This window comes from Misgurnus anguillicaudatus, chromosome 22 (genome assembly GCF_027580225.2).
Source record: "Misgurnus anguillicaudatus chromosome 22, ASM2758022v2, whole genome shotgun sequence".
Classification (NCBI taxonomy): domain Eukaryota; kingdom Metazoa; phylum Chordata; class Actinopteri; order Cypriniformes; family Cobitidae; genus Misgurnus; species Misgurnus anguillicaudatus.
This window is the reverse complement of record NC_073358.2, coordinates 9,265,460-9,290,816: the sequence shown is the minus strand read 5'-3', so window position 1 is coordinate 9,290,816 and position 25,357 is coordinate 9,265,460. Positions and strand designations below refer to the sequence as shown.

Below are 25,357 nucleotides of genomic sequence, written 5' to 3'. Positions count from 1 at the left end.
TCAACTAAATAGAGGAATCTCGTTCAGCCAACCTCCACGCCGTGCAAGCCACTCAGTGTCTGTGAAATTCCCGAAAAAGTGTCTATTTTATACGCCTTCCCGTTGCAGCCAATCGATAAGGGAAATCTGTGTGACGCAGGGACAAACCCCAAGCTCGTACCCGTGTTAATTTCAGTCTCGTGTTTGCGCTTCATTACTCACCTGCTTGTTGCCTTTACATGGTTTATAGTTGTGTTGCAATATTTTCTTGCTCTGTTTTTTTGTTGTCGTCTTGTTTTCCAATGTCTAAACACAATTGAAATAAATATGCTATATTTAATTATATGCTATATTTAGTCAAGAAGCAAAATGATGCAAGATTTTACATAGGCTATTGCTTCAGCAATATTGCTTCAGTTTTGTAATATTTTGCTTTAAGCAAGAACATGCTTTTGCCAATGGGTAAAATAATGTGATGAAAAACAAGAATATTTTTCGTACCCTTTTACAAACAGGTTTGGTTGTTTTTTTTATATATATTTTAAGGATAATAAAAATCTTCAGAGATGTTTGGATAATTATGTTTAAAAAGAGTAGTGAAATGTGTAGCAGTGATTGTTTATTTGTTGGTCCTTGTTGTTTTTATATTAAAGTGTGTCATATTCATGTAAAGATGGACATGTAGCCAGAAAGTGTTTGATTTTTTGAGTTATTTTTTATCAGGTCAAAAAGGAACGAACCTTGTTGCAATTTAACCTTGTTTTAATCCATTACTGGGTCATTATTATAAACATTTTTTTGGGTTACCTGATGGTTGGGTTAGTCCTTTTTTTTGTATTCTATATATTTGATCATTTTCCTGTTTGTATAATTTCTCTTTCCTTCTTTCTAAATTGTTTCTTCTGTATGTTCTGTAAAGCCGCTTTGCAACAATGCAAGTTGTGAAAAGTGCTGTAGAAATAAATTTGATTTGAATTGTTATTGACTTTTTTCAACATACAATTTGACATTAACAAAAGGTTTTCGACTGGTGCATGGTGAAATAAGCACCATAAAGTATTTTATTACATTAATATTTACATTTTATGCATTTGGCAGGTGCTTTTATCCAAAGCGATTTACACTTTAAAAATGCTAGGTTAGTTTCAACCCAGCGTTGGGTCTGAAAGGGATGAACAAAGCCTTCGGGTTAAATTAATCCACAAAATGTTTATGTTGGTTAAAACAACCTAGCATAAGGTTAATTACAATTTTTTTAAAGCATTACAAGATATAATTTTTTTTATCAGCACGTTTGTGTTCCCTGGGTTCGAAACCATGAGCTTTTCTGCTGCTAACACAATGCTCTTCCAATGCTCTAGTTTAATTTCATGCAACAGTCCAAATCAGGCAATAGATATTGAAAAAACTGCATGACTTTAGTAACCGAAGCTATTGTTGTACTGGTTATGAGTAAAATTACCCATTAAAGGGCACATATTATGCAAAATCCATATTTAAATTCCAAATTTTCCAGTTTGGAAATAAATGTGTATTAACTGTGTGAACACAACAACCCTACAATGAAAATGAAAATCCACCCTCTCTTTTTTTATCCAAATTAGTCTCATTAGATATACTGTTTTGTATCTTGTTAATGTGACGTCACACTGATAAAGCCCCGCCCACAGCCACTGACTGACTGGTTAATTTTGTTGGCAAGCTGTAGCACTAATGCGGCTAAATATACTATTGTCTCAGACTGTATTTACAGGAATCAAATGTATTTTTAACCGAAAGCACTCACTGTCTGTTGGTAAGGGAGTGAGGTGCTGTAGCTTATTTGCATTTAAAGGATTAGTCAATTTTCTTAAAAAACAAAATCCAGATAATTTAATCATCACCATGTCATCCAAAATGTTGATGTCTTTCTTTGTTCAGTCGAGAAGAAATTATGTTTTTGGAGGAAAACATTCCAGGATTTTTACTCATTTTAATGGACTTTAATGGAACCCAACACTGAACACTTAACTCAACACAGTTTTTTTCAAAGGACTTTAAATGATCTCAAACGAGGCATAAGGGTATTATCTAGCGAAACGATTGTCATTTTTGACAAGAAAAATAAAAAATATGCACTTTTAAACCACAACTTCTTGTCTATCTACGGTTCTGTGAAGCGCTAGCGCGACCTCACGTAATTGCGTAGTGACGTAGAAAGGTCACTCCTTACATATATGAAATGTACATTTGCAGATCATGTTAAACAATAAACTGACACAAAGACATTCATTTGTATCATTCGACATACAACAAAGTCGGAACGGTTCTCTTTCTTTACACTTGTAAACACTGGGGTGTTGTTTCGCATTCGTCCTCCGTGACCTCTTGACGTGATGACGTATTGCGTGAGGTCACGCTGGCACATTACAGGACCGGAGATAGACGAGAAGTTGTGGTTCTTGTCAAAAATGACAATCGTTTCGCTAGATATGACCCTTATGACTCGTTTGGGATCGTTTAGAGTCCTTTGAAACTCCGTTAAAAAAAATGTTAAGTCTAGTGAAGTGTTAAGTGTTGGCGTCCTTTGGAGTCCATTAAAATGAGAAAAATCCTGGAATGTTTTCCTTAAAAAACATAATTTCTTCTCGACTGAACAAAGAAAGACATCAACATCCCGGATGACATGGTGGCGAGCAAACCATCTGGATTTCCTTTAAGAAAACTGACTAATTCTTTTACCAATTCCCCGCCGCCAGGATTTTTGGTGATTTTTACAAAAGTTTTATAAAATGCCTTCCAAGAAAATTTTCTTCTATAAAAATATAAACACAAATTTATCAAATGAAAGAACAGACCCTCTGCTTTCAAACAAACAAGCAAAAAAAGTTTCATCCTATCTTCATTTGTTCTCTTTTTATAACCTATTAAATATGGGTAGTTTTTTTAGCAAAAAGCTTGAATAATTGCATTTTTGTTCAAAATTGATTAAAGGTGCGGTGTGTACATTTTTGTTGCATCTAGTGGTGAGGTTGCACATTGTAACCAACGGCTTAGTCCACTGCTCACCACTTACTTTTGAAACTACGTTTAGAGAAGCTACGTTAGCCGCCACGGGACATCGTCGGAGACAACTTAGTAAAAAAGTTTGTCTATTAAGGGCTTCTGTAGAAACATGGCTGGACAAAATGGCGACTTCCATGTAAGGGGACCCTCGGTGTATGTAGATAAAAACATCTCATTCTAAGGTAATAAAAACATAACGGTTCATTATAAAAGGTCTTTATACACCCCTGATCATATAGTTTTGTATATTATTTTGTATTTCTGTCAAGAGATCCTTCTAAAAATTACACACTGTACCTTTAAATTATTTTTTGCTTCAGTTACTTATAAATTGGGCCATCTAGTGGATAATAGTGGAATTACAGATTACCATAAAAAGTTGTCAGGAAAGCGTCTTTGGCAGGAAAATATTTTCTCTTAATTGTTAAGATAACTCGTCAATGGCGGGAAAGAGTTTAAGGTACAAATAGGAGCATTTTAGACATATACAGTAAAAATATGGATGTAGTGTCCATGACGTCACCCATAGGATTGTAAAGAGCTTTTTTGAAGCCAATAGTAGGCAGTGCCTGCCGTAGCCACCTTGGCCGCGTGTCACCGCCCATCACTTGCGGATAACCAAAAATGGGTAAAGAAGCAGGACGTGGGTGAAACTGAGCTGGCTGGTTCCTGAAACCATGCCCGCCTAGCTCGTCTCTAGTGACAGCAGTGACAGTTCGCTCATCAATCAAGTGGCCATGCCCTTAATTATGCAGAACTTTAAAGGAATAGTCTACTCATTTTCAATATTAAAATATGTTATTACCTTAACTAAGAATTGTTGATACATCCCTCTATCATCTGTGTGCGTGCACGTAAGCGCTGGAGCGCGCTGCAACGCTTCGATAGCATTTAGCTTAGCCCCATTCATTCAATGGTACCATTTAGAGATAAAGTTAGAAGTGACCAAACACATCAACGTTTTTCCTATTTAAGATGAGTAGTTATACGAGCAAGTTTGGTGGTACAAAATAAAACATAGCGCTTTTCTAAGCGGATTTAAAAGAGGAACTATATTTTATGGCGTAATAGCACTTTTGGGAGTACTTCGACTCGGCGCAGTAACACCCTCCCTCTCCCATTATGAGAGTGAGAAGGGGAGCGGACTTTTCAGGCGAGTCGAAGTACTCCCAAAAGTGCTATTACGCCATAAAATATAGTTCCTCTTTAAAATCCGCTTAGAAAAGCGCTACGTTTTATTTTGTACCACCAAACTTGCTCGTATAACTACTCGTTTTAAATAGGAAAAACGTTGATGTGTTTGGTCACTTCTAACTTTATCTCTAAATGGTACCATTGAATGAATGGGGCTAAGCTAAATGCTATCGAAGCGTCGCAGCGCGCTCCAGCGCTTACGTGCACGCACACAGATGATAGAGGGATGTATCAACAATTCTTAGTTAAGGTAATAACATATTTTAATATTGAAAATGAGTAGACTATTCCTTAAAGGCTTTAAATGAGACTGGGGACTCTGCAGAACAAAAAGAGGCGTTTCCCAATTTTGGGGCATTTTCAAACTGAAATAGGTGTTTTTCCACCTCTTTATCTGATTGGCTCAAATTGAGTGGGCGATTCTGAAATGCATTTTTGAACAGGAGGTCTCTGCGGAACAAAAATAGGCGTTTCCCAATTTTGGGCTGCTTTCAAACTGAAATAGGTGTTAAAAACAATGATGTATGGCTTTTCAGGGCTTCCATACTTTTTTGATTGGATGGTTAAAACGCCTAATCTCAGTTTGAAAACGCCCCAAAATTGGGAAAAGCAGAGACCTATACTTGCTTTTAAAGGATGAGTTACAAAAAAAATTCACCCCTCTCACAGTTGTCATGAAGGGCAAACTTAGCTATATAGACTAAAACACTTTTTGTACCAGGCTGTAAACATATTATTTTCTGCTGTAAAATTAGGCATTTTAACATGGGGGTCTATGGGGATTGACTCCCATTTGGAGCCAGCCTCTAGTGGCCAGTCAATGAATTGCAGTTTTATAACAAATGATCTGTGGCGTAATTAACCTCACAGTCACAGACACAGGCCAGTGGTCACCAACCCTGTTCCTGGAGATCAACTTTCCTGCAGAGTTCACCTTCAACCCCAAACACATGAGAACCTGCTAATCAAGCTTTCACAGCTACCTAAAAATTTAAGGGTTGGATCTTAATTATGTAGGAGGGTCTCCAGGAACAGGGTTGGTGACCACTGTTCTAGGCACACATGAGACTTATATTACATCTTGTAAAAATGGGTGTAATATGTGTCCTTTAAACAAACATTTGTACTTTTAAGCACATCATTCATAATGTTAAAAATGACACTGTTCCTGTATGTTGCTTAATGCTTGCAAAATGTGTTATTAAAAACATTTTTGTAGTTTAGAGTGCATGAGAGTTTGAAACAAGTACGGTCATCACTTATTTTCTGTCGGTGGATGTATCAAACCTTTTGCAAGGTAATCCTAAACAACATGCAGTATGTATTTTTTATTCTTTACACTTAAATGAGAAGACACTCGTGTTTGCTCGTGAGTTGGTTGCCACTGTCAGATTGCATTTAGGAAATAAGTACACAGCGTTGACTTGCTGAATTTCTGTGTCTCCATGCATGACTGGAATCTGGATGTAGATTTTACTCCAAAGATCAAACAAATGGACGAGAGACCCCAAGGCGATCAAACATTCAGCTGATAAGAGATTGAAATAATAGACTCATCCATATACTGTATAACACTCTTTAGCACACGATACTCTCAGACTGTTACCACATGGCGATGGATCTTCTCTGGGTACTTTTGGATGGAAACCTGCAGCTGTTTTACCAGTTTCTGAACATTCCTTTCGCTCTGCTGTTGTATTATTTGGCTAGAAGTGGACGTCTCTCAGTAGTAAACAGGTATATATGACACACTTTTAAAATTAAAGGTGCTAGTCCTATTACTGACTGAATAGTTTTTTGGGGAAAATCGATGTAAAGAATTGTGATTTACTGTAAGCACCTTTAATATTACACTTTAAAAATTTGTTGGTTCAACTTATAAAAGTAAGTTACCTTGTAGCCTAAAAATGTTGAGCTAATTCTATAAAAAATAATAGTTAATTTAAAAAAAATTAAAGGATTAGTCAATTTTCCCAAAAAAAAAAATCCAGACCATCCACTCACCACCATTTCATCCAAAATGCTGATGTCTGTCTTTGTTCAGTCGAGAAGAAATTGTGTTTTTTGAGGAAAACATTCCAGGATTTTTATCATTTTAATGGACTTTAATGGAACTCAACACCTAACACTTAACAGTTTTTTAACGAAGTTTCAAAGAACTCTAAACGATCCCAAACGAGGCATAAGGGTCTTATCTAGACTAGCGAAACGATTGTCATTTTTGACAAGAAAAATAAAAAATATGCACTTTTAAACCACAACTTCTCGTCTATCTCCGGTCCTGAGATGTGCCAGCGCGACCTCACGCCCCAGTGTTACAAGTGTGGAGAAAGAGGACCGTTCCGACGTTGTTGTACAGTATGTGGAATGATACTAATTTATGTCTTTTGTTTTTTGAGGAAAACATTCCAGGATTTTTCTAATTTTAATGAACTTTAATGGACCCCAACACTTAACAGTCTTAATGCAGTTTTAAAGGACTCTAAATGACTTATCTAGCGAAACGACTGCCATCTGTGGCAAGAAAAACAAAAAACATGCACCCCTAAACCACAACCTCCCGTCCCCCTCCAGTCGTGCGACCCACCAGCGCAACTTCATGTAATACGTCATCACGTCAAGAGGTCACGGATGACGAATGTGAAACTACGTTCCAGTGTTTACAAGTGTGGAGAAAGAGGACCACTTCAACATTGTTGTATGTCGAATGATACCAATTAATGTCTTTGTGTCAGTTTATTGTTTAAAATGGTCTGCAAAAGTAAGTTTTATATATGTAACACGTGAACTTTCTACGTCATTACGCAATTACGTGAGGTCGTGCTGGCGCGTCACACAGCCGGAGGAAGAAGAGAAGTTGTGGTTTAAAAGTGCATGTTTTTATTTTTCTTGCCAAAAATGACAATTGCCAAAGCGCCACGTTGTTTAAATAGCAAATGCATTTGCGCCCATTTTTGCGCCCATGGGCGTTCTGATGTAAAAATGAGGTGTGTTCAGGCGCATTGTTGGCGCGTTGCTATTTTGAGGCAACTAAAATAGACTACGCCATTGACCAACAAAAACCTGCTCTAAAGTCTAAAGTCAATGGCGCAATATGTTTTTTGCTATTTAAAGAGCGCATTAGTAATATGCCTCCATAAATGGAACGACAACGCAGGTTTGCTTATCACACACATAAATGTGCAGCTGCACAAAAATGCTTTTAAAATGAAAGATTAAAGGATTGAATGTAAAAGATTATTATTGAGTCTCTTGGACATAAATGAGGACCGATTATAAGACGTTAAAAGGCACAAAGAGCTGCTTCATCTGCAGCCTGGTAAGTAAATAAATGCTTTGCTTTAAACAAATGCATCTGTTTTTAAAAAAAATTTTTAATGCTACCTCGCCGATTTATTGTATATGATGACTCTGTACCTGTGGATATGGTGAGATGAGAAACATTTTTAAGTAATGCTTAAAAAAAACTGACGCTGTCCAAGTGCTGAAAGGTGCGGAGAGCCGTTTGTAAATTCTTTATCTCCTGTTTGTTACAAATAAAGTATTTTTACAGTATCTAACATACTTGTAAATAATTTTTTATGATATTGGATAGCCATACATTTAAAGCAATTAAAAGCCTGCTTTTTTACTTCCATGACTAGAAGAAAACGGGTTTTAAAGGTTTTAATAAAAAATAACAATTTCAATACACGTGAAAATCAACACAATTATTTAATATTAATCTTAAACTGGGGATCTTGTTCCTCCGCTTAGTTTTTCAGTTTACAAAGTCCGTCATCTAAATAGAGATTAGACATAGCGCCAGTGCAACTGGCTTTTAAAGGGGATGAGAGCTGAGACCCTCATTGGTTTATTGCACGTTACGCCCAAAATACTCCCATTACTCATTAAAAAAAAAAAAACTACACTTTTCGACCATGCGCTCGGCGCACAAACCATTTTTCCCGTCGTTAAACTAGCAAAAGTGGATTCGGACACGCCCATTTAGACGTTGTGCTGTGTGTTTACGATGCGCTTAGATCGTTAAAATAGGGCCCTATAACTTGCTCAATTTTCTACTGATTTTTAAATGGTTTGTTATAAACGTCAAAGATTGTAACACGAAGAAACATGAAAAATGAAGAATTATAGCCATGTTAATAATATTTATAAGAAACCAAACCATTTGAAAATCGGTAGAAAATTGAGCAAGTTATGGTCATTTAAAAGTACATGCACCATTAAAACTCAATGCTACGAGTGAGCGAGCTTCCCTGTGGTAAGATGGCCGTCAGGTGATGACGTTAGAGATCCCGCCGTAAGACATCTAGCCTTTATTATACATATCTATGGTTGCAGACGCCTTTTGTAAATGATTTTCTACGGGCAGTGAGCGGTATACACGCTGTTTATGCAGTTTTTTCTGCCTGTCGCGACACTCGTTTTTGAAGGAGCACTCAAAGCGGAAAAGCGCCCGACGTCATTTGTGTTTTTCCATTGTCCAATCGAAAGAGAGGAGAGGCACTTAAATGCCCACCTTTTTTCATCACTTTAAAAAAGACCAGTGTAAAAACGCAAGACGTTCGGTGCGGATAAACATCACACTTAACCCTCATAGAAAATCATTCAAAAATGACGCCTGTCACTGCCATAAACGCGTTCTGTGTGATCTAAGAATGCATGCTGTCGCTTATGCTATTTTAAAAGATGTTGCCCTCTTACCATGACACTTTGTAAAATAAAATTTCTGACATGCATCTCATCCTGAAAGGTTTATCTATTTGGCCCTGGGTGGCTTCCTCCTGGGTGCTTTGACGATGGGTCCATACAGCGTTCTGCTGTTTATCAGTGCTGGTTTTTCCCTTCTGCTGATTCGATTTTTGGACCCAACGCAAATTTATCGGTGGACTTTAGGACTGCAGATGTGCTGGCAAACGTTTTGGCATTTGTGCATACAGTACCAGCAATACTGGCTGCAAGAGACACCTGACTCCAGGTTTGATTTAAAAAAAAATCTATACGAAAATGTCACGGTAAAATCTGCCATCTGAATTCTTCTGCTTTATCACATACAGGCTTTTATTGGCAGTGTCTGCTCTGATGTTGATGACACAGAGGGTTTCTTCTCTATCTCTGGATCTTCAGAAGGGGTCAGTCGGCATTGATCACCATTCAGGGATCTTCGTTTTATTTCTGAGCTACTTTCTTTATTTTCCATCTCTCCTCGGAGGACCGCTTTGTGATTTCAACACATTTGTGGAGTCAGTAAGGCGAATGAGCCAGACTCCACCCTTAGCGTCCTGTCTAGGTAATCTTGCATCGAAAACATTGCAAGTTTTAGTTTTAGTTTTGATTAAATATGCTCTACATATGCTCCTGAAATCCAACACAGGAGAGATATTAGGGATCTGGATCTTGGCCCTGCTACTGAAAATGAACTATTATGCACACTGGAAAGTAAGCGAGTGCGTTAACAATGCCGCAGGCTTCGGTCTCCGTAGTTACCGTCACACCGGAAAACCATCATGGGATGGGATGTCTGACGGCAACCCATGGCTGACTGAATTGTCGAGTCAACCTTCAGTGTTTGCTCGTGAGTGGAACAGAACCACAGCGGCGTGGCTTCGGAGAATAATCTTCCAAAGGTGCAACACATCTCCGCTCCTCGTGACTTTTGGGTTCTCGGCTTGGTGGCACGGACTTCATCCTGGTCAGATTCTGGGTTTTCTCATGTGGGCCGCCACCGTGCATGGTGACTACAAGTTACATCGCTTCCTGAAACCGAAGCTTACCTCCCCGTGGAGGAAGCGGTTATATGTGTGTCTAAGCTGGGCCTTTACACAACTCACCACTGCATGTGTTGTTGTTTGTGTAGAGCTACAAAGTTTTAAGTCAGTCGGATTTCTCTGTTCTTCATATATCGCTGTGTTTCCATTCCTGAGTGTTCTGTTCATTATGATCCTGTGAGAATTAAACAGGAATATAAATGATATGAATAGGAATTAGATGCACCTCAGTATTTTTGTAGATTAACAGGATCCAATAATTACACAAAGTGTAAATGATTATATTTATAAAAATTATTAAATAGATGTATTAATGGGAGAATAAAAATCCTTCCTATAGAGACCCCTTACCCTACCCAATACCTTTATTCTTAATGAATATTCGTAACAGTCAGTACTAGAGCAAGCTCCTGATTGGTTAACGCAGCACGATTTTTCAACTTGTGCGTTTCCGCTCAATTTGTGTCATTTGCGCAAACTAGACGCGCGAATTAGACGGATTCGCGTCTACTGCGCTGCGCGAATTAGACAGATTCGCGTCTACTGCGCTGCGCGAATTAGACGGATTCGCGTCTACTGCGCTGCGCTTAACGCCTCATTCTTTAAATTGACTTAACATTGAAATCACTCGCACTTGACGCCTCTACCGCAGCTGGTGTGAACGCAGCATTAGGCACTTTATTTCCACGTTTCAAACATTTTCTTAATTTTTTTAACCCTTATATTATGTTGGGGATGTTTTCAACCACTATGGCTACAACTTTTCTGTGTTTTAGCAAATGGAATGAGTAAATCTTTTTTTAAAACATATTTTGGGAAAATGCTTTTGTTGCATTTCCTTGATTATTAAGCCAGAATGAGAGTATAGTTCCTAGCCATATCGGCCTAGAAAATCACAACTTTTATTTTTCTTTCGGTCTTATGCTGCGTTTACACCAGCTGCGGAAGAGGCGTCAAACGAGAGTGATTTCAATGTTAAGTCAATGTGAAGACGCGTTGACGCGTGTCTGGAGGTCTCGCACTACGGATGAGGTGTTCGGCGCTGCAGACGCAATTCCACCTCATTCGCACGTCTAGTTCGTGTGAATGGCGCGAATTAAGCGTATTTCGCGGTACGCGCGAATGGTGTTTTTGTGCATTTTGCGTTTGACGCGAATTTGCGACTGAATCCCGAGTTGAAAATTGTGAACTTTGGCGGATTTTTGCACCACGTTAACCAATCAGGAGCCTGCTTGCTGGAGTCACAAATTCAGCATGAAGGCTTGATATTGTCCGTGAGCAGTCACCCGGAGCTATAGGACACAAGTTCTTATTTCTGTAGAAACAGGAATAAAAAGGACCTCGCCTGGAATAGTGAGGACATTGGGCAACTTGGTAAGTTGTAAATACACATTTCACTTTTGAGTCACGTGATGTTTATCGACCCGCGCCGTTTATTTTCCCCCTATAGTAAGGTGACCACAAACCGGTTACTCTCTCGATAAATGCACAATCAACATCAGCCATCCTGCAAACAGACAACCGCATAGCACTTGCCCCTCCCACAAGAAGCGAATTTTGCCTCTGATGCAAGCAAATGCTTGCTTTTTCCACGCGTCTACTTCGCTGTAGACGCGTGAATGCATTCAAACTGTTCAAACGGCAAACTAGGAGCGGTAGATGCGATTTTGACATCTGAAACGTGGTTGGTGTAAAACAGTGTTTCTCGAACTTTTTCAGCCCAAGGACCACTTTATCTTCCAATTTTTTTCTGAGGACCACCTAACAGAATCCCACTCTAACACTCCCCCAAAAAACAACAAAATAGGAAGGATAAGCTAAGTTTAAGTTTAATATGCAACTGTTTCAAGTCAAAAACGAATTTTTTAAAACAAATGCAATGCTATGTTCAGAAATTATTATATGAATTTTATTTCATTTGAAAAAGTAAATGTGAAATGAGTTGCGACATAATATGAACAACAGACTGAACATGTGAAAAAAAACTGCAATTAAACATACCATAACAGCCTAGGTCCCACTTAATGTCATTCCAAAGAGCCATTAGTTTAAAACTGAGGTGGTGGGTATATGAAGTCTATGGTTGTAACTAACAATAAAATACTGGAAAAAATGTTTCCCCTTAATGTCCAAAATCAATGAAATTAGGGATTTTACACATGAAACAAAAACTACACTACAAAACTAATAGATCTGTGGATTTTATCTGCTTTCAGTTGACGCTTGATCTTTTCTTTTGACTCCTCTTTGGTTTAGCCACCGATCCATTTTTACGTTATTAAAACAGAAAGGCAAGAACTGATATCACAGTTTTGCACGTGCATTAAAAATCTACTATATAAGTGACGATTGTATAAACACTTGCCTAGTTTAGGTCATCTTTTGGCGGACCACTAGTGGTCCACGGACCACACTTTGAGAATTACTGGTGTAAACGCAGCATTAGTACACAATGTAGCTACAGAAGAGTCAAGTTTTAAATAGGAAAATATCTAACTCTTTGGTTATTTTTTTTAGCGCAGTGCTAATGGTCTAATCAGATTCTATGGATTATGCTAAGCTATGCTAAAAGTGGTAGCGCCAGACCCGGAAATTGGCTGAATGGATTCCAAAACGGTAAAAATAAAATGCTTAACTCGAGGGTAGCTTGAAAATGCGCCTATTTTCAAGTGGAGTGTCCCTTTAAGTGTTAATTTGTCACAGACACATTTTTTTTATTAAATGTTATTATGTACATGTCAAATGAAAAACCATACACTACAAATCAAATGTATAGACATGTTGACTGAATTTCTGCATCAGTATTGCCTTATCCAAGTGGCACTTCATGTGACAGAGAAAATGTCAACAATGTTGAGAGTTGTAACCTAGAAAAGTATTGAAACTTTGAAGCAGGACATTTTAGCATTCATTTGGTCACTACATAATTTTCAAGATGACTTAACTATTATTCCAAAAAAGTAGAAATAAAAATAAACTGGTGTGGTAGTGTACTGTATTTGTATTGTATGACTGAAGATCAACTCTTTCTGGAGTCATACTGACACCCAGTGGCTACAGATGATCTCATTAGTTATAAACCTAAAAAAAACTAATATTGTAAGCTTTTTTAACCTAAAACTTTAACGGTTTAACCTTTTAGGTGTTACCAATTGAAGTAATTTTTTAAGCTAACCCAACTTTCACTTTTTACAGTGCAGCGACAAAGTCGCTGGCAGTGTGCCCGCAGAGGTAAATCAACCTGACTAAATTAGCTGATACAAATTAAGTAAAATAAAACAATTGTTCGTTTTCACCTTTCACATATAGAAACAGAAAAACAAGATTAAACATATTGCTTTCATACACTGTACATTCCCTGAATTTTTGTCTATACATGATTATGCCTGTTGATGCTAATTTCATGTAACCCGTTCAAGAACAGGAAGAGGATCTCAGAATGTCATGTCTGAGTTTTAGTTTGTCAATAGGTTAGGGCTTTAAAATATGGCAACAATGAGGTCACATTCTTAAAGGGACGGGTGACCCAATAAATGACAAACCTGTATCTAATCATGATGTAATTTTCAACTCATTATTAGATTTTCTGATCCAAACAGGACATAAGACATCCAGTAGTAAATCAGTTGGTATATTCAAATACTAAAATGCAATGCTCAATATAGCCACTATAAACTTGCATGGTAAATGTATGGTACAGTTGATGCCAGCTTTAATTGTTTATTGGAAATATTTGGTTTTATATCAGTTTTTACTACTCAATTAGATTAGGGTTGTCACGATTATGACATTTGTCTGACAGTTAATTGTTTAATAAAGTGTTAAGATTATGACGATTAATTGGCTGTTTATTGCTTTGACATTTAATTCTCATACATTACTTTTTGTTTAAGAAATACTTTTCACAGATTGTTGTGATTTAAAAAAAATCTTTTGCAAGGTTTATCTGGCAGTAAATATTTATACACATAACACATTTTTAAAAGTAATCTGATACTGTGTCGTTTATATATGTGCTGCAGCTCCCCCTTGTGTTTTTTAGAGAGATGTGCAATCATTGTGGTGATCTGAAATCATCACGACGAGGTCAAACAATTCCAATGAGACAATTATAAGTAGATAGGACTTTTTAGATAGGAGTATTAATACTTTCCTTAAAGGTTCAATACTGGTGTGTAGAAGTCTGCTGATGCAATACAATCACTTTGTACACTGCAAAAAATGACCCTCTCACCTAGGATCCCTGTCCTGTTTTCAGCAGAAATATCTAAAAATTCCCAAATCAAGATGCTTTTTCTTGATGAGCAAAATGACGCAAGTAAACAAGTCCAGTTTCAAGACAAACAATATACAATCCAAGTGAAATTGTCCCCAAAACAAGCAAAATCATCTGCCAATGGGGTGAGAAAAAAAATTGTGAAATAAGATTTCTTTTTTCTTAAACACTTAATTCAAGTAAAAATTTCTCACTCCATTGGCAGATACCTTTGCCCGTTCCAAGCACATATTCACCCAAATTGTATATTCTTTGTCCAAAAACCAGTATCACTTTCTTAGGTCATTTTGCTCATCAAGAAAATACATCTTGATTTAAGAATCTTTTGACACTTCTACTGAAAACAAGACAAAAATACCAAGTAAAAATGTAATTTTTTGCGGTGTATGATTAACAAATTCTGAAATTTTAGATTTAAATTATATTACACTGCAAAAAATGACTTTCTTACTTAGTATTTTTGTCTTGTTTTCAGTAGAAATATCTAAAAATTCTTAAATTAAGATGCTTTTTCTTGATGAGCAAAATGACCTAAGTAAATAAGTCTAGTTTTAAGACAAATAATATACAATTTAAGTGAAATTGTCCTTAAAACAAGCAAAATTATCTGCCAATGGGGTGAGAAAAAAAATTGTGAAATAAGATTTCTTTTTTCTTAAACACTTAATTCAAGTAAAATTTTTTGCAGTGTATAGAGCATCTCATATATACAGAGCTAATCAAATATGATAACACAGTGACCTCATTGGTTCTTCAGTCATGATGACATCATTTATGTTATGATCCTCGCTCCATTCCACTGTACGAACAAAAAACAGCTCATATGCGTTTAGCACATAAAAATTAAATCATGTTTGAAGTGGCACGAGTGAATAAAACTATTTTTATTTTCGGGTGAATTAAAGGTTAATAGTTCTAGATAATTTAGGTTTGCATTTCCAAAGTAAAAGCATTAATAAATATACAGTGGAGAGAGAAAAAGTATGTGAACCCCTAAGAATGAACTGGTTTTCTACTGTGATTTGCCATAAAATGTGATCTGATCCTCATCTAGGTCACAACAATAGACAAACACAATGTGGCAAAAATAAGGCAAAACTCTGCATAGATTCAAGACTCCAACGAAACCCTTACAATTGTGTCAACCGCAGCTAAAGTTAGTTACTTATGTGCGTGTAAAACATTTGTCTGACCACTAGGTGGCACTACGACAAAACGGAACAAACCACAGTTTATAATATAAGGTAGATCTACATTGTCTTCATTGACCATTATGCATCTGTATGGTTTGCTTTGTTGTTTAAATTATCTGTGGTGTCAGTATATAAACCTGCTTGTTTGACAAAGAGTTTTTTCTTCTGCACCAGTCTGTCAACAAACACCACGAATACACTGGAGAGGACGAGACAGATGCCAGACAAATAGAAACCTGCGCTGAAGTCATTGGTCCAGTCCACCAGCCAGCCTGTAATACAAAAGAAACATGAAACCAGTGTCCTGTAACACAGAGATAGAGAGACACCAGAGCCTCATCGCTATTTGAGAAACTAAGCTGCTAAACAACTCATGCTGAACTTCTGTGATCTTATGATTTAATGTGGATTAAAGAAATAATAAAAATGATTTTTTTACATAATTTACTCACCCACATGCTATCCCAGATGTAAATATTGCTTTTTCAGATAATCACAAACAAAGGAGACGTGAAGTCGGACGCGCTGTGCTTCCCGTAGTTTGCGGCATTTAGGTCAGGCATGGCTGATCACGTGCCGTTTGTTTGCTTTATCGCAATAAACATGATTTGTAAGATGTAAACTACATAAAAAGTGAATTATACTGTTTTGAATGTCCGTGTATGAGCATGAGTGGAACTGAAGAGGCTTACATAATCTGTTTTTACAAGAATAAAGTTCAAAATAAGCATCAATTATTTAAATACCAATGAAGTGGGGTCTACGTTTTTCATTTCTATTTCCATTTTATTTTGATGAAGATGACACAATATAACATCGCGACTACATGAAAAGAGCTTTAACTGTTATAAAAATACAGATTTGTGAGCATTTGTGGAACTGAGGGCGTGAAAATAAGCACGAAACACACGTGATTGTTGTCATGTGGTGAATCCGACCAATGGTGAAACAGCTGTGTCGTCATTGGCCCTGTCCCAAATGGCGCACTTCATTTGGACTTTCGGTCTCGTGGCCTTAAATTGCGCGTTCTCGCTAAGTCTACGAGTCCGTAGGGTGTCCCATCTGTCATTTTTACGCTTTGAAGTGTGCTCATCAGCGCCTCCTTTGCACTGCAGCAGGCTTCGCGGACTTTACCAACCCAGAAGTCCTTGCGAAAGGGCAATCAGACCAATCAGACGAAGGAAGGGAGGAGTTCACACTGACGGGCAACTTCCCTACCTATTTCCGGTGTGATGCTCGAGTCTGTCCCAAAATACGACTCCGGTGCACCCACGTGGACTCGCATCAAGGGTCCCTGAAGTCTGGACTACGTGATGTCATCAAAGTGTGGACTCTGAGGAGGACCACAAGTCCGGAGTGTGCCATTTGGGACAGGGCCATTACAGCCCGTGCAGCTCCTCTTCGCGAACTGCGCTGGCTAACTCAGGCGGCTGATCTCGAATCGCTCTCGCGGTACTTAAGAACCATATGACACAGTCACGTGCCTGCAGCGCCAGCTGAAGTCGGACAAAAATACTAACTGGAATGCACTGCTTCAAGTCAGCCGCCGATCGGTCTGCGCAGCGCCGCATGAAGTCGAACACACCTTTTGATCTCGCTGCCGCGCGGTCACGTGATTCATGTAACGTTCTACAGTTCCTAACCAAGCAGGGCTGTCAATCTGTTTGCATAGGTTTTCAGCTATTTTAGGTAAATATTAGCTTGTAATGTGAATTGATCACTATACTTCATATGTTTATAACGGGTTTTTTTACTAGGGAGTGATGGAAATACAGTAAATCAGTTAATAAAGATAAACAGTTAATGATGACCCAAAGATAACTGTGGTTATCTATACCAACTACAGCGACACAGTTTATCTTTTATTTTTATAGCAAAAATATGTCTATATAAATGGCTATCAATCTGCTAAAAACATTATTCCTACACTTTTACTATATTAAAATCACAAAAAAAGATCGCCAACGTGGTTATTTGTAAAAGTGAAGCATAACAGAAACACACTAAATTCATATTTAATTGTATTTATAGTACACATTAAATGTTAATATAATTATATATGATTTTCGAGGATACATCACTTGTATTACTTACCAAACACAATGAAACACATAGCAGCATTGTGAAGCAGTGTGACTTTCTTATAAGGCATTTAGCTTGTCACTGTTGCCCCCTAGTGTTACTCGTAATATATATAAAAAAGATAAGTATAAAGTAGATGGCCACCAGTAATAAAATATTAAACCATTAAATCTATATTATTCACACATTATACACAACTCATTAAAATATAAAAAAAATTCTAGTTATTATTAACGATAATCATTACGTACAGCAGAGTTCATAAAATATCACTGTTGACTATATTCATAAAATGTCTGAAAATGTAAAGAGAAACGGTAATTTCATCGATTTACCAGCAGGTGCCATTGAAATGAATGGGCTTCAGTGCTGCGTTTGGAACTATGCGTCACTACATGACACGCTGTTACTTCCGCATTCCATTCTTACAACGGACGTCTATGTGAGTGTCGTTACTCTATTATTATACGACTCTGGTTTACGTCATTCATCTTTTGTCAGTTAGGGGGTATGCACACCAAAGCTTGGTTTTCAATTGTTTCCAATGGAAGCTCGGCATTTTTCAAAAAACTTAACAGTTAGCGGTTTTCTTCCGCGCTGAAAACCAGCACTCTGCTGTAAAAAATATTCAACTTTGGGTGAAAAGCTCCGCTGGTCAATGTCAGTTCTCAGATGGCTGTCCAATCACAGTGGAGGATGGGCGTGACATTACCACAGCAACCAACCGGCTCACAGCTCAAATATCACAGCTCCCAAAGGGCTCGGCTGAAGAAAGCCGATGCTCGGCTGAAAAAACAGCTGGCATTCGACGTCCTCCAGGCGTTTTCAGCGGCGTTTAAATGTTTTGGTGTGCACAACCCCTTACTGCTGTAGACTTTTATTCTTTTGTCACCTAATTACCAACGGCAACTAATGACCTTATTAACTCTTTCCACGCCAGCGTTTTTTTTTAAGTTGCCAGTCAGCGGCAGCATTTTGTATGATTTTCACAAAAGAACAAAGCCTCTGCTTTCAAACAATAATGAAAAAACATTTTATACTATCTTTATTTGTTCTCTTTTTATCATCTCTCAAATATGGGCAAGTTTTTCAAAAATACAAAATTTTGATAATGCTAAGGAGATTTGTTTAATGATGATCAACACATACTCAGAGTTTTTATTGTTTTTGAATCAGTGGATGATTAAGTGTTTTATAAGTTGGATAAGAGCACCACCTAGTGGATAATAGCGGAATTATATATATATATATATATATATATATATATATATATATATATATATATATATATATATATATATATATATATATATATATATATAGGTATAAATTTATCCAGCACATTCTATCGCATTGTTTAAGAAAACGTGCCGCAAGATCAAGGATTTTTCCCCGCAACAATCACAAAAAACTGCGTTTTTCTGGAAGGACTCATTATTTGACAAAATAACTTGTAATGTGCGAGGAAAGAGTTAAAAGAGATGGGCAACACACAATACTTTTACAATATTATATACTATAAAGATTTACTATATAACTATGATATATTTTGTAACTTTCAAACAGTGTTGGGGAAAGTTACTTTTAAAAGTAATGCATTACAATATTAAGTTACTCCCAAAAAGGAACTAATTTACATTACTTAGTTACTTTTTATGGAAAATAATACTTATGTTACTTTTAAGTTACTTTTGCGTAACTTTTTCTTACATGGCTGAGACTTGATCTCTTGTGTTTTTTATGACTGAGAAGTTCTGCATTCAGAAACCGCATATTTCCATTGCAAAAATTTCAAGCTCTGGCCTGTCATCTCCTTTTCTGATGCAAATTGTTTCCGCTCAGGCCGCACGTATGAAAGTGCGTAATTCTACATTTAGTTTAATTAAGTACATTATATATACTTTTTTACAAATTTGTTTAAACTGTCTTTATATACCAATACATAAGTAAAATGTAAGTACTATGAAAAAGAGAGTATAAAAATCGAGTGTATTTAATCTCGTTTGATTTCTTCGTTTATTCCTTGTTTTGCCGCGTTTGCCTTTGCTGACTGGATATGCAGGTACTGTGAGTTCTGAATGCACTTTCTCTGCCATTCTTTTGCTCCTTCTAGAGTGTCTCGTGCACGTTCAAATCAATCAGGTGTGCGCATGTGTGGGCAGATCCCATAGCAACAGGGGTGGTGCCATGGTCGCACGAGAGAGTTATAGTCGCGCAAGCCAATCATTTGTTTCGTCCCGAATGGAAATAATTGGCTGTGTTTAAAACAGTGGTGAGAGGTCTACAGACACTCGAGTTTTATACTCTCTTTTTCAGAGTACTTACAATTTAATTACGTATTGGTATATAAAGACAGTTTAAACAAATTTGTAAAAAAGTTTTTTTTAGATAATTCCTGCCTATCCTGCATTTAAGCTGAAACTCTAATTACTATTTTTAAAAGTAACTAAAATATTAATGTCTACATTTATAAAGTAATGCGTTACTTTACTTGTACTTCAGAGTAGTTATGCGTTACCTCCAACACTGCTTTTGAACTATAGTTAACAGCCAAAATGTATCACATTGTGAACTAATTGATTCAAATGTTTGATTTCATTTATATAAAATATTTACTTTTATATGATTTGCAAAGTAAAAAGGTAGGGATGAACCGGAACTATTTGGCTGAAGATAGCAAAAATCACCTTAAACATGAAATCTATAGAAGAATGTAACTTTCACCTGCAGCAGGTGGTCCCACAAATCCTCCAGAGCTTCGTAACAGCATGAAGAGCCCTAGGGCGCTGTCAAACCCCTCCAGTCCAACAATATCCACAATACTTGTCACGTGGATGGCCACCACACAGCCGAACAAGAAACCGTAAAGCGAGGAGAAGACCACAATGCCCCAGTAACTTTCTGCAATGGGAAACAGAAGTAGCACCACCCCTCCAGTCGTTACTACCACGGTCAACAGCTGCAGGTTCCTCACGAGCCGCAGGGTCGCCAGCCATCCGCACATAAGTCTACCCAGCAGGTCTGCACACGCAAGCACTGACAGGATGGAGGCGGCCCAGTACTGCTCCATACCCCGGCTGTTGGCATAGGGTACCAAAAACAAAGGGGGGATGAAGAAACTAGCTGCAGCCAAGATGGCAAACACGATGTATAGCAGCAGCTCGGGCCTCTGAATCAAAGACCACTGGAAAGTGACTGGTGGTTTTGTTTGATCTTTGGAGTCCGACAACAGTTTGTCTTGCAAAGAGTTTTGCATGACTGAGTTTGGTGGAAGGGGTCGCATCAAAGCACCACAAGCACACAGATTCAGCTGCAGACCTCCAATAATAAGAACGGCCCCCTGCCACGAATAGATCTCGATGAGCCACTGGAAGAGCGGACTGAAGATCATGGCGAACACGCACTCTCCAGAGCTTGCGACCGCATAGGCGACTGGACGCCAGTGTTTGAAATAATGGCTGACCATGCTGTTTGCTGGTATCCAGCATAATGAGATACCAAGCCCTAGATCACAACATGGGAGAGAAATCATCATTAGAGGACTTTGCTGAAAAATGGCGCATTCTGGCAACAAAGCAGTATTTCTGAATGGCCAGAGGATGGGATTAAGCAGATTTTCCAAAAGCATTCAGTCATTATTATCATTAGCAGCTTTTGCATCTGAGCTGCTCAATTATAAATCCAAAAGATGTTTAGAATGCTTAAAGGGATTTGACATAATATCTTTAAATCAGTGAATAAAAACATACTAAAATGCCAACATTATTCAAACCAACAAGCCTACCTTGAAGCACACCCATAGACACATACATCCATGGCAGGCTGAGGTCCAAAGAAGCAAGAACCATCCCTGAAGTAGCCAGGATCCCTCCAATCATGATGACTGTCCGCTGTGACAGGTGCATACTGAGAGCACTAGCCAGAGGAGCTAAACAGCAAAGCATGACATCACCAAAACACAGGAAGTCCATTTTAAGATAATTTTAAAAGGGATCTTATCACCTCCCAAATGAAACACTGCAATAGTGGTTGAGGTCACCCATGAAGTAGTGCTGGCACAAACGCTGTAGTGTCTTTGGATGTCGAGGAAGAACAGGCCGAAGTTCTTCAGGACAGCAGCGGTAAAGCCCATAATAAAGAAGGCAGAGGTGACCACAACCCAACCGTAGCCACCATCCGGTGGATCGACCAAACGCTTGTCCATTCTGGATCTGTCAGCCTGTTCCCACCCTCTGCAAAGCATTGTCGCAAATCATTTCCATTTACAAGTCTAGAAATTGTCGGCAGAATAAAATAGTCTATTATTACTTTATTTGAAATGAGGTAATAATTTTGATTGGGTCTCCTCACTCTACGCTAGCACCCGAGTCAATCAGAGTCAACGGAGAGCGAGCAACTATGCCCGTATTTTGTGCATCTAACGGTTGCAATATCCGGCGCAGTATTAATACCAGATCGCATCGAATTACGTAAGTAAGACTGAACTATAATTTGGGATATTTTACCATTTATAATATTATGTCATTGTAACTAAAGTTACTGTCGCGTAACCAAACCGTGTGGAAATCCGAAAAAAATTTGGGAAGTTATGATTATTGTAGTTGTCGATACACCTTTCTCAGTAGAAATAAATGCAGGCGCATTGGGGACCTATCCAAGATGGCGGCCTCGCTAATACAAGTCAGCGTCAGTCTATGGCCCTGTCCCAAATGGCGCACTTCATGTGGACTTTCCGCCTCGTGGCCTTAAATTGCGCATGCTCGGTTAGTCTACGAGTCCGTAGGGTGTCCCATCTGTCATTTTTACGCTTTGAAGTGTGCTTATCAGCGCATCCTTTTCACAATTGATGAGGTCTTCAGCGAATACTGCAGCAGGCTTCACGCATTTTACCAACCCAGAAGTCCTTGCGAAAGAGCAATCAGACCAATCAGGTCAATGATGGGCAACTTCTCTACCTATTTCCGGCATGATGCTCAAGTCTGTCCCAAAATACTACTCCAGTGCACCCACGTAGACTCGCATCAAGGGTCCCTTAAGTCTGCACTACATGATGTCATCAAAGTGTGGACCTGAGGAGGACCACAAGTCCGGAGTGTGCCATTTGGGACAGGGCCTTTAAGGCGTCTATGTATATAATGTCTATGGAATGAACACTTCGGGATCTTGCCGGAAGAAGGTCATCCGGGTACTTTTCACCTACAGTTTTTCGAAAACTATGAATTTGGACATACTACTCGCCTCGCCTACTTCTTTTCGCCTACTATATAGTATGGAAGTAGGCGGTTTCGAAGCAGCCTAGGGCTGGAAGACATACAGATTTTTTTTAAATATCGCAAAATGTACATATCACATGGTGTAACGCAGCATACTGCAGCACATCGCAATTTGCTATAACTTTGTAATAAATGTTTAATTACTTAAAAAAATTTGTTAGGCCTATAGTTAAATCACATTTTCGTCAATATTGTGCAGCCCTAAGGAAGATTGTGCAGAGCAAAAGCAAATTTTGAGAAATCGAAATATCGCAACATATAGGCTATGAAGCAGCAATTATATTTTTACCGATGTATCGGCCGCTAATATTTATCGGCTGATTTTTTTCCAAACAATTCAAAATCATTGGCTTATCGGCTAAAGCATAAGATATAGCAAACATCTGTTTTAATTACAATAATAAGTGAGCAAGTGTCAAATATCAGTATCTTTACAAAAAATCGCATGTGTGCATCGTCTTCACTGAAATAAGTAAATTATTATAACCTTAAATTCACGTTTAATATACTTAATAATTTCAATGTTTATTCAATATAAAAAAAATCCAGTCAGAAAGTGGAATTCGTAAAACTCATAACTAGAAATGTATACTACCTGAGAGCTGAAATTCAAGTCTATTTTGAATAGGCTATGGGTATGTTTTGTGTATTTTATATGCATATGGTGTACAATATAGACTGGTGTACGTTGCTCACGGCATTGTGAATTTTCTAATTATTGCTGCTGTTTTAAAAAGACAATCATAAACTAATATCTATACGTAAAGATTGGTGTGATGTTTCTTCAAATTAAATAAGATGCAAAAGTACACTCACGTGAAAGGTATGAGAACCCTGTTCTCTTGTCTGTCCTTGCTCAGGATCTCCTCATATTTTTTACGTACTACAGCAGCAGCAGCAGCAATGACATATAACGGAGCTCTATTTATAACCTCGAGGCAGTGCTGGCCACGCCCCTTAGGGCAACGCGGTGTTGTGTCAGACCCGTCTTTTTCTTATGGACGCACTTTCGTCAATATGTCTCTGCTTCACGAACTATTATAAATGTATTTATTCCTATTATAAATTAGACGTCACTTGCCAAAACGTGTCATTGAAATCATAATAACTTATACTGGAATGATCGCTTTGTTCTTTCCTACATTGATTATTACCTTGATTTTATTTAAAACAGGTATATAAATGTCAAAATAACAGTAAAAAATAAAAAAGTCTCCCAGACCCTGTATTAATGATAAACACAACACCATGCCCAGGATTCTTTACATTTCAGGCCTCCTAAAGTTAAGGCCTTGCTAAATTTTCTTACATGATAATAAAGTGCACCTATTATGTCAATATTTACAAGATGTAATTTAAGTCTCAGGTGTGCCTAGAATGTATTTGTGAGGTTTCAGCTTAAAATACACCACAGATCATTTATTATACATGTCCAAAATGCCCCTATTTGGGTGGGAGCAAAAAGTCGCTGTTTTTATGTGTGTACCAAAATGCAAATGAGCTGCTCATCGCTCCCTTAAAAACAACCAGTGAGCACTTTTGGTTAAAAATAGATCTGATTCCTGTAAAATACAGTCTGGGACCATATACAGTAAAAGAAATGGACACAGCGACCCCATTGGATTCAACGGAGACAAGTCAATTGGATCACGCACTTCCTGGGGGTCGAGCGTACTGCGCAGAGCCACACACTCAAACTGAGCTTGATGGCGTAGATGTCACGTGAGCAACCTGTCTGACAATTGTAAGTCTTCTAATAGCCGTGCCTACAGAAATCTAAATCACCCACCGAATCTTGCACAGACGGTGAGCGTGAAAAGAAACAAATTTTAGTAAGTATTCTGATCAGTGGCGGCTCGTGACTGCTCTTCCGAGGATGCGCTAATTCAAAATAAGTGTTCGGATTGTGACGTGTGTGGTTCCCTTTTCCAAAATATGTGTCATGCGTGTGGAGAGATCCTGTGTGCATCACGTGTTTTGTCAAAATAAGTGCCTGCTGGAGACGTGATCCACACACGATCTCTCAAAGCGCAGAACACATATTTTGAAATGACAAACCACACACGAGACAAGCTACATACATGTTGTGACGAACTTTGCATCGTGCGCTTCAAAAAAAGAAGTCTATGCTAACAGGAATGCTAACAGCAGGTGGGGGTCCGCTAATCATTGGCAGAACCCAGGGAAGCTTCAATAAAATATGAAACCCTACCCCCCCTGTCTGGGACAATAGCATCTTATTACGCCAGAATGAGAGTATAGTTCCTAGCTATATCTGCCTTGAAAATCGCAACTTTTAATATTCCGTCGGTCTTAGTACACAATGTAACTACAGAAGAGTCAAGTTTTAAATAGGAAAAATATTGAAACTCTTTGGTTATTTTTTAGCGTGATGCTAATGGTCTAATCAGATTCAATGGCTTATGCTAAGCTATGCTTAAAGTGGTACCACTATCCGGAGCTCAGCTGAATGGATTCCAAAACAGTAAAAATCAAATGTTTTCTAGGAGAGCTGGAAAATTAACAATTTTCAAAAATAGTGGAGTG

At 38.0% G+C, this 25,357-nt stretch overlaps 2 protein-coding genes across 4 annotated transcripts; one reads left to right on the top strand and one right to left on the bottom strand.

Annotated features, from left to right (window-relative positions):
• Positions 1–157: 157 nt before the first annotated feature.
• Positions 158–23,779, bottom strand: LOC129441041 (monocarboxylate transporter 12). 3 transcript variants are annotated; one of them, XM_073861053.1, is made up of 6 exons: positions 23,627–23,779; positions 21,540–21,769; positions 21,322–21,465; positions 20,262–21,041; positions 15,593–15,727; positions 158–285 (listed from the first exon to the last, which is right to left on the bottom strand). In XM_073861053.1, the coding sequence occupies exons 2-6, from the start codon at positions 21,739–21,741 to the stop codon at positions 224–226; spliced, it is 1,323 nt and encodes a 440-aa protein (XP_073717154.1). In that variant the 5' UTR covers positions 21,742–21,769; positions 23,627–23,779; the 3' UTR covers positions 158–223. The 3 variants fall into 3 exon arrangements, with proteins under 3 accessions (XP_073717154.1, XP_055056731.2, XP_055056730.2); XM_055200756.2 differs by lacking the exon at positions 158–285 and adding an exon at positions 10,028–10,161; XM_055200755.2 differs by lacking the exon at positions 158–285 and having other exon boundaries at positions 14,713–15,727.
• Positions 5,620–10,167, top strand: mboat4 (membrane bound O-acyltransferase domain containing 4). The gene is made up of 3 exons (XM_055200758.2): positions 5,620–5,955; positions 8,972–9,196; positions 9,276–10,167. Exons 1-3 carry the CDS (start codon positions 5,828–5,830, stop codon positions 10,165–10,167), a joined length of 1,245 nt encoding a protein of 414 aa, XP_055056733.2. The 5' UTR covers positions 5,620–5,827.
• Positions 23,780–25,357: the final 1,578 nt, after the last annotated feature.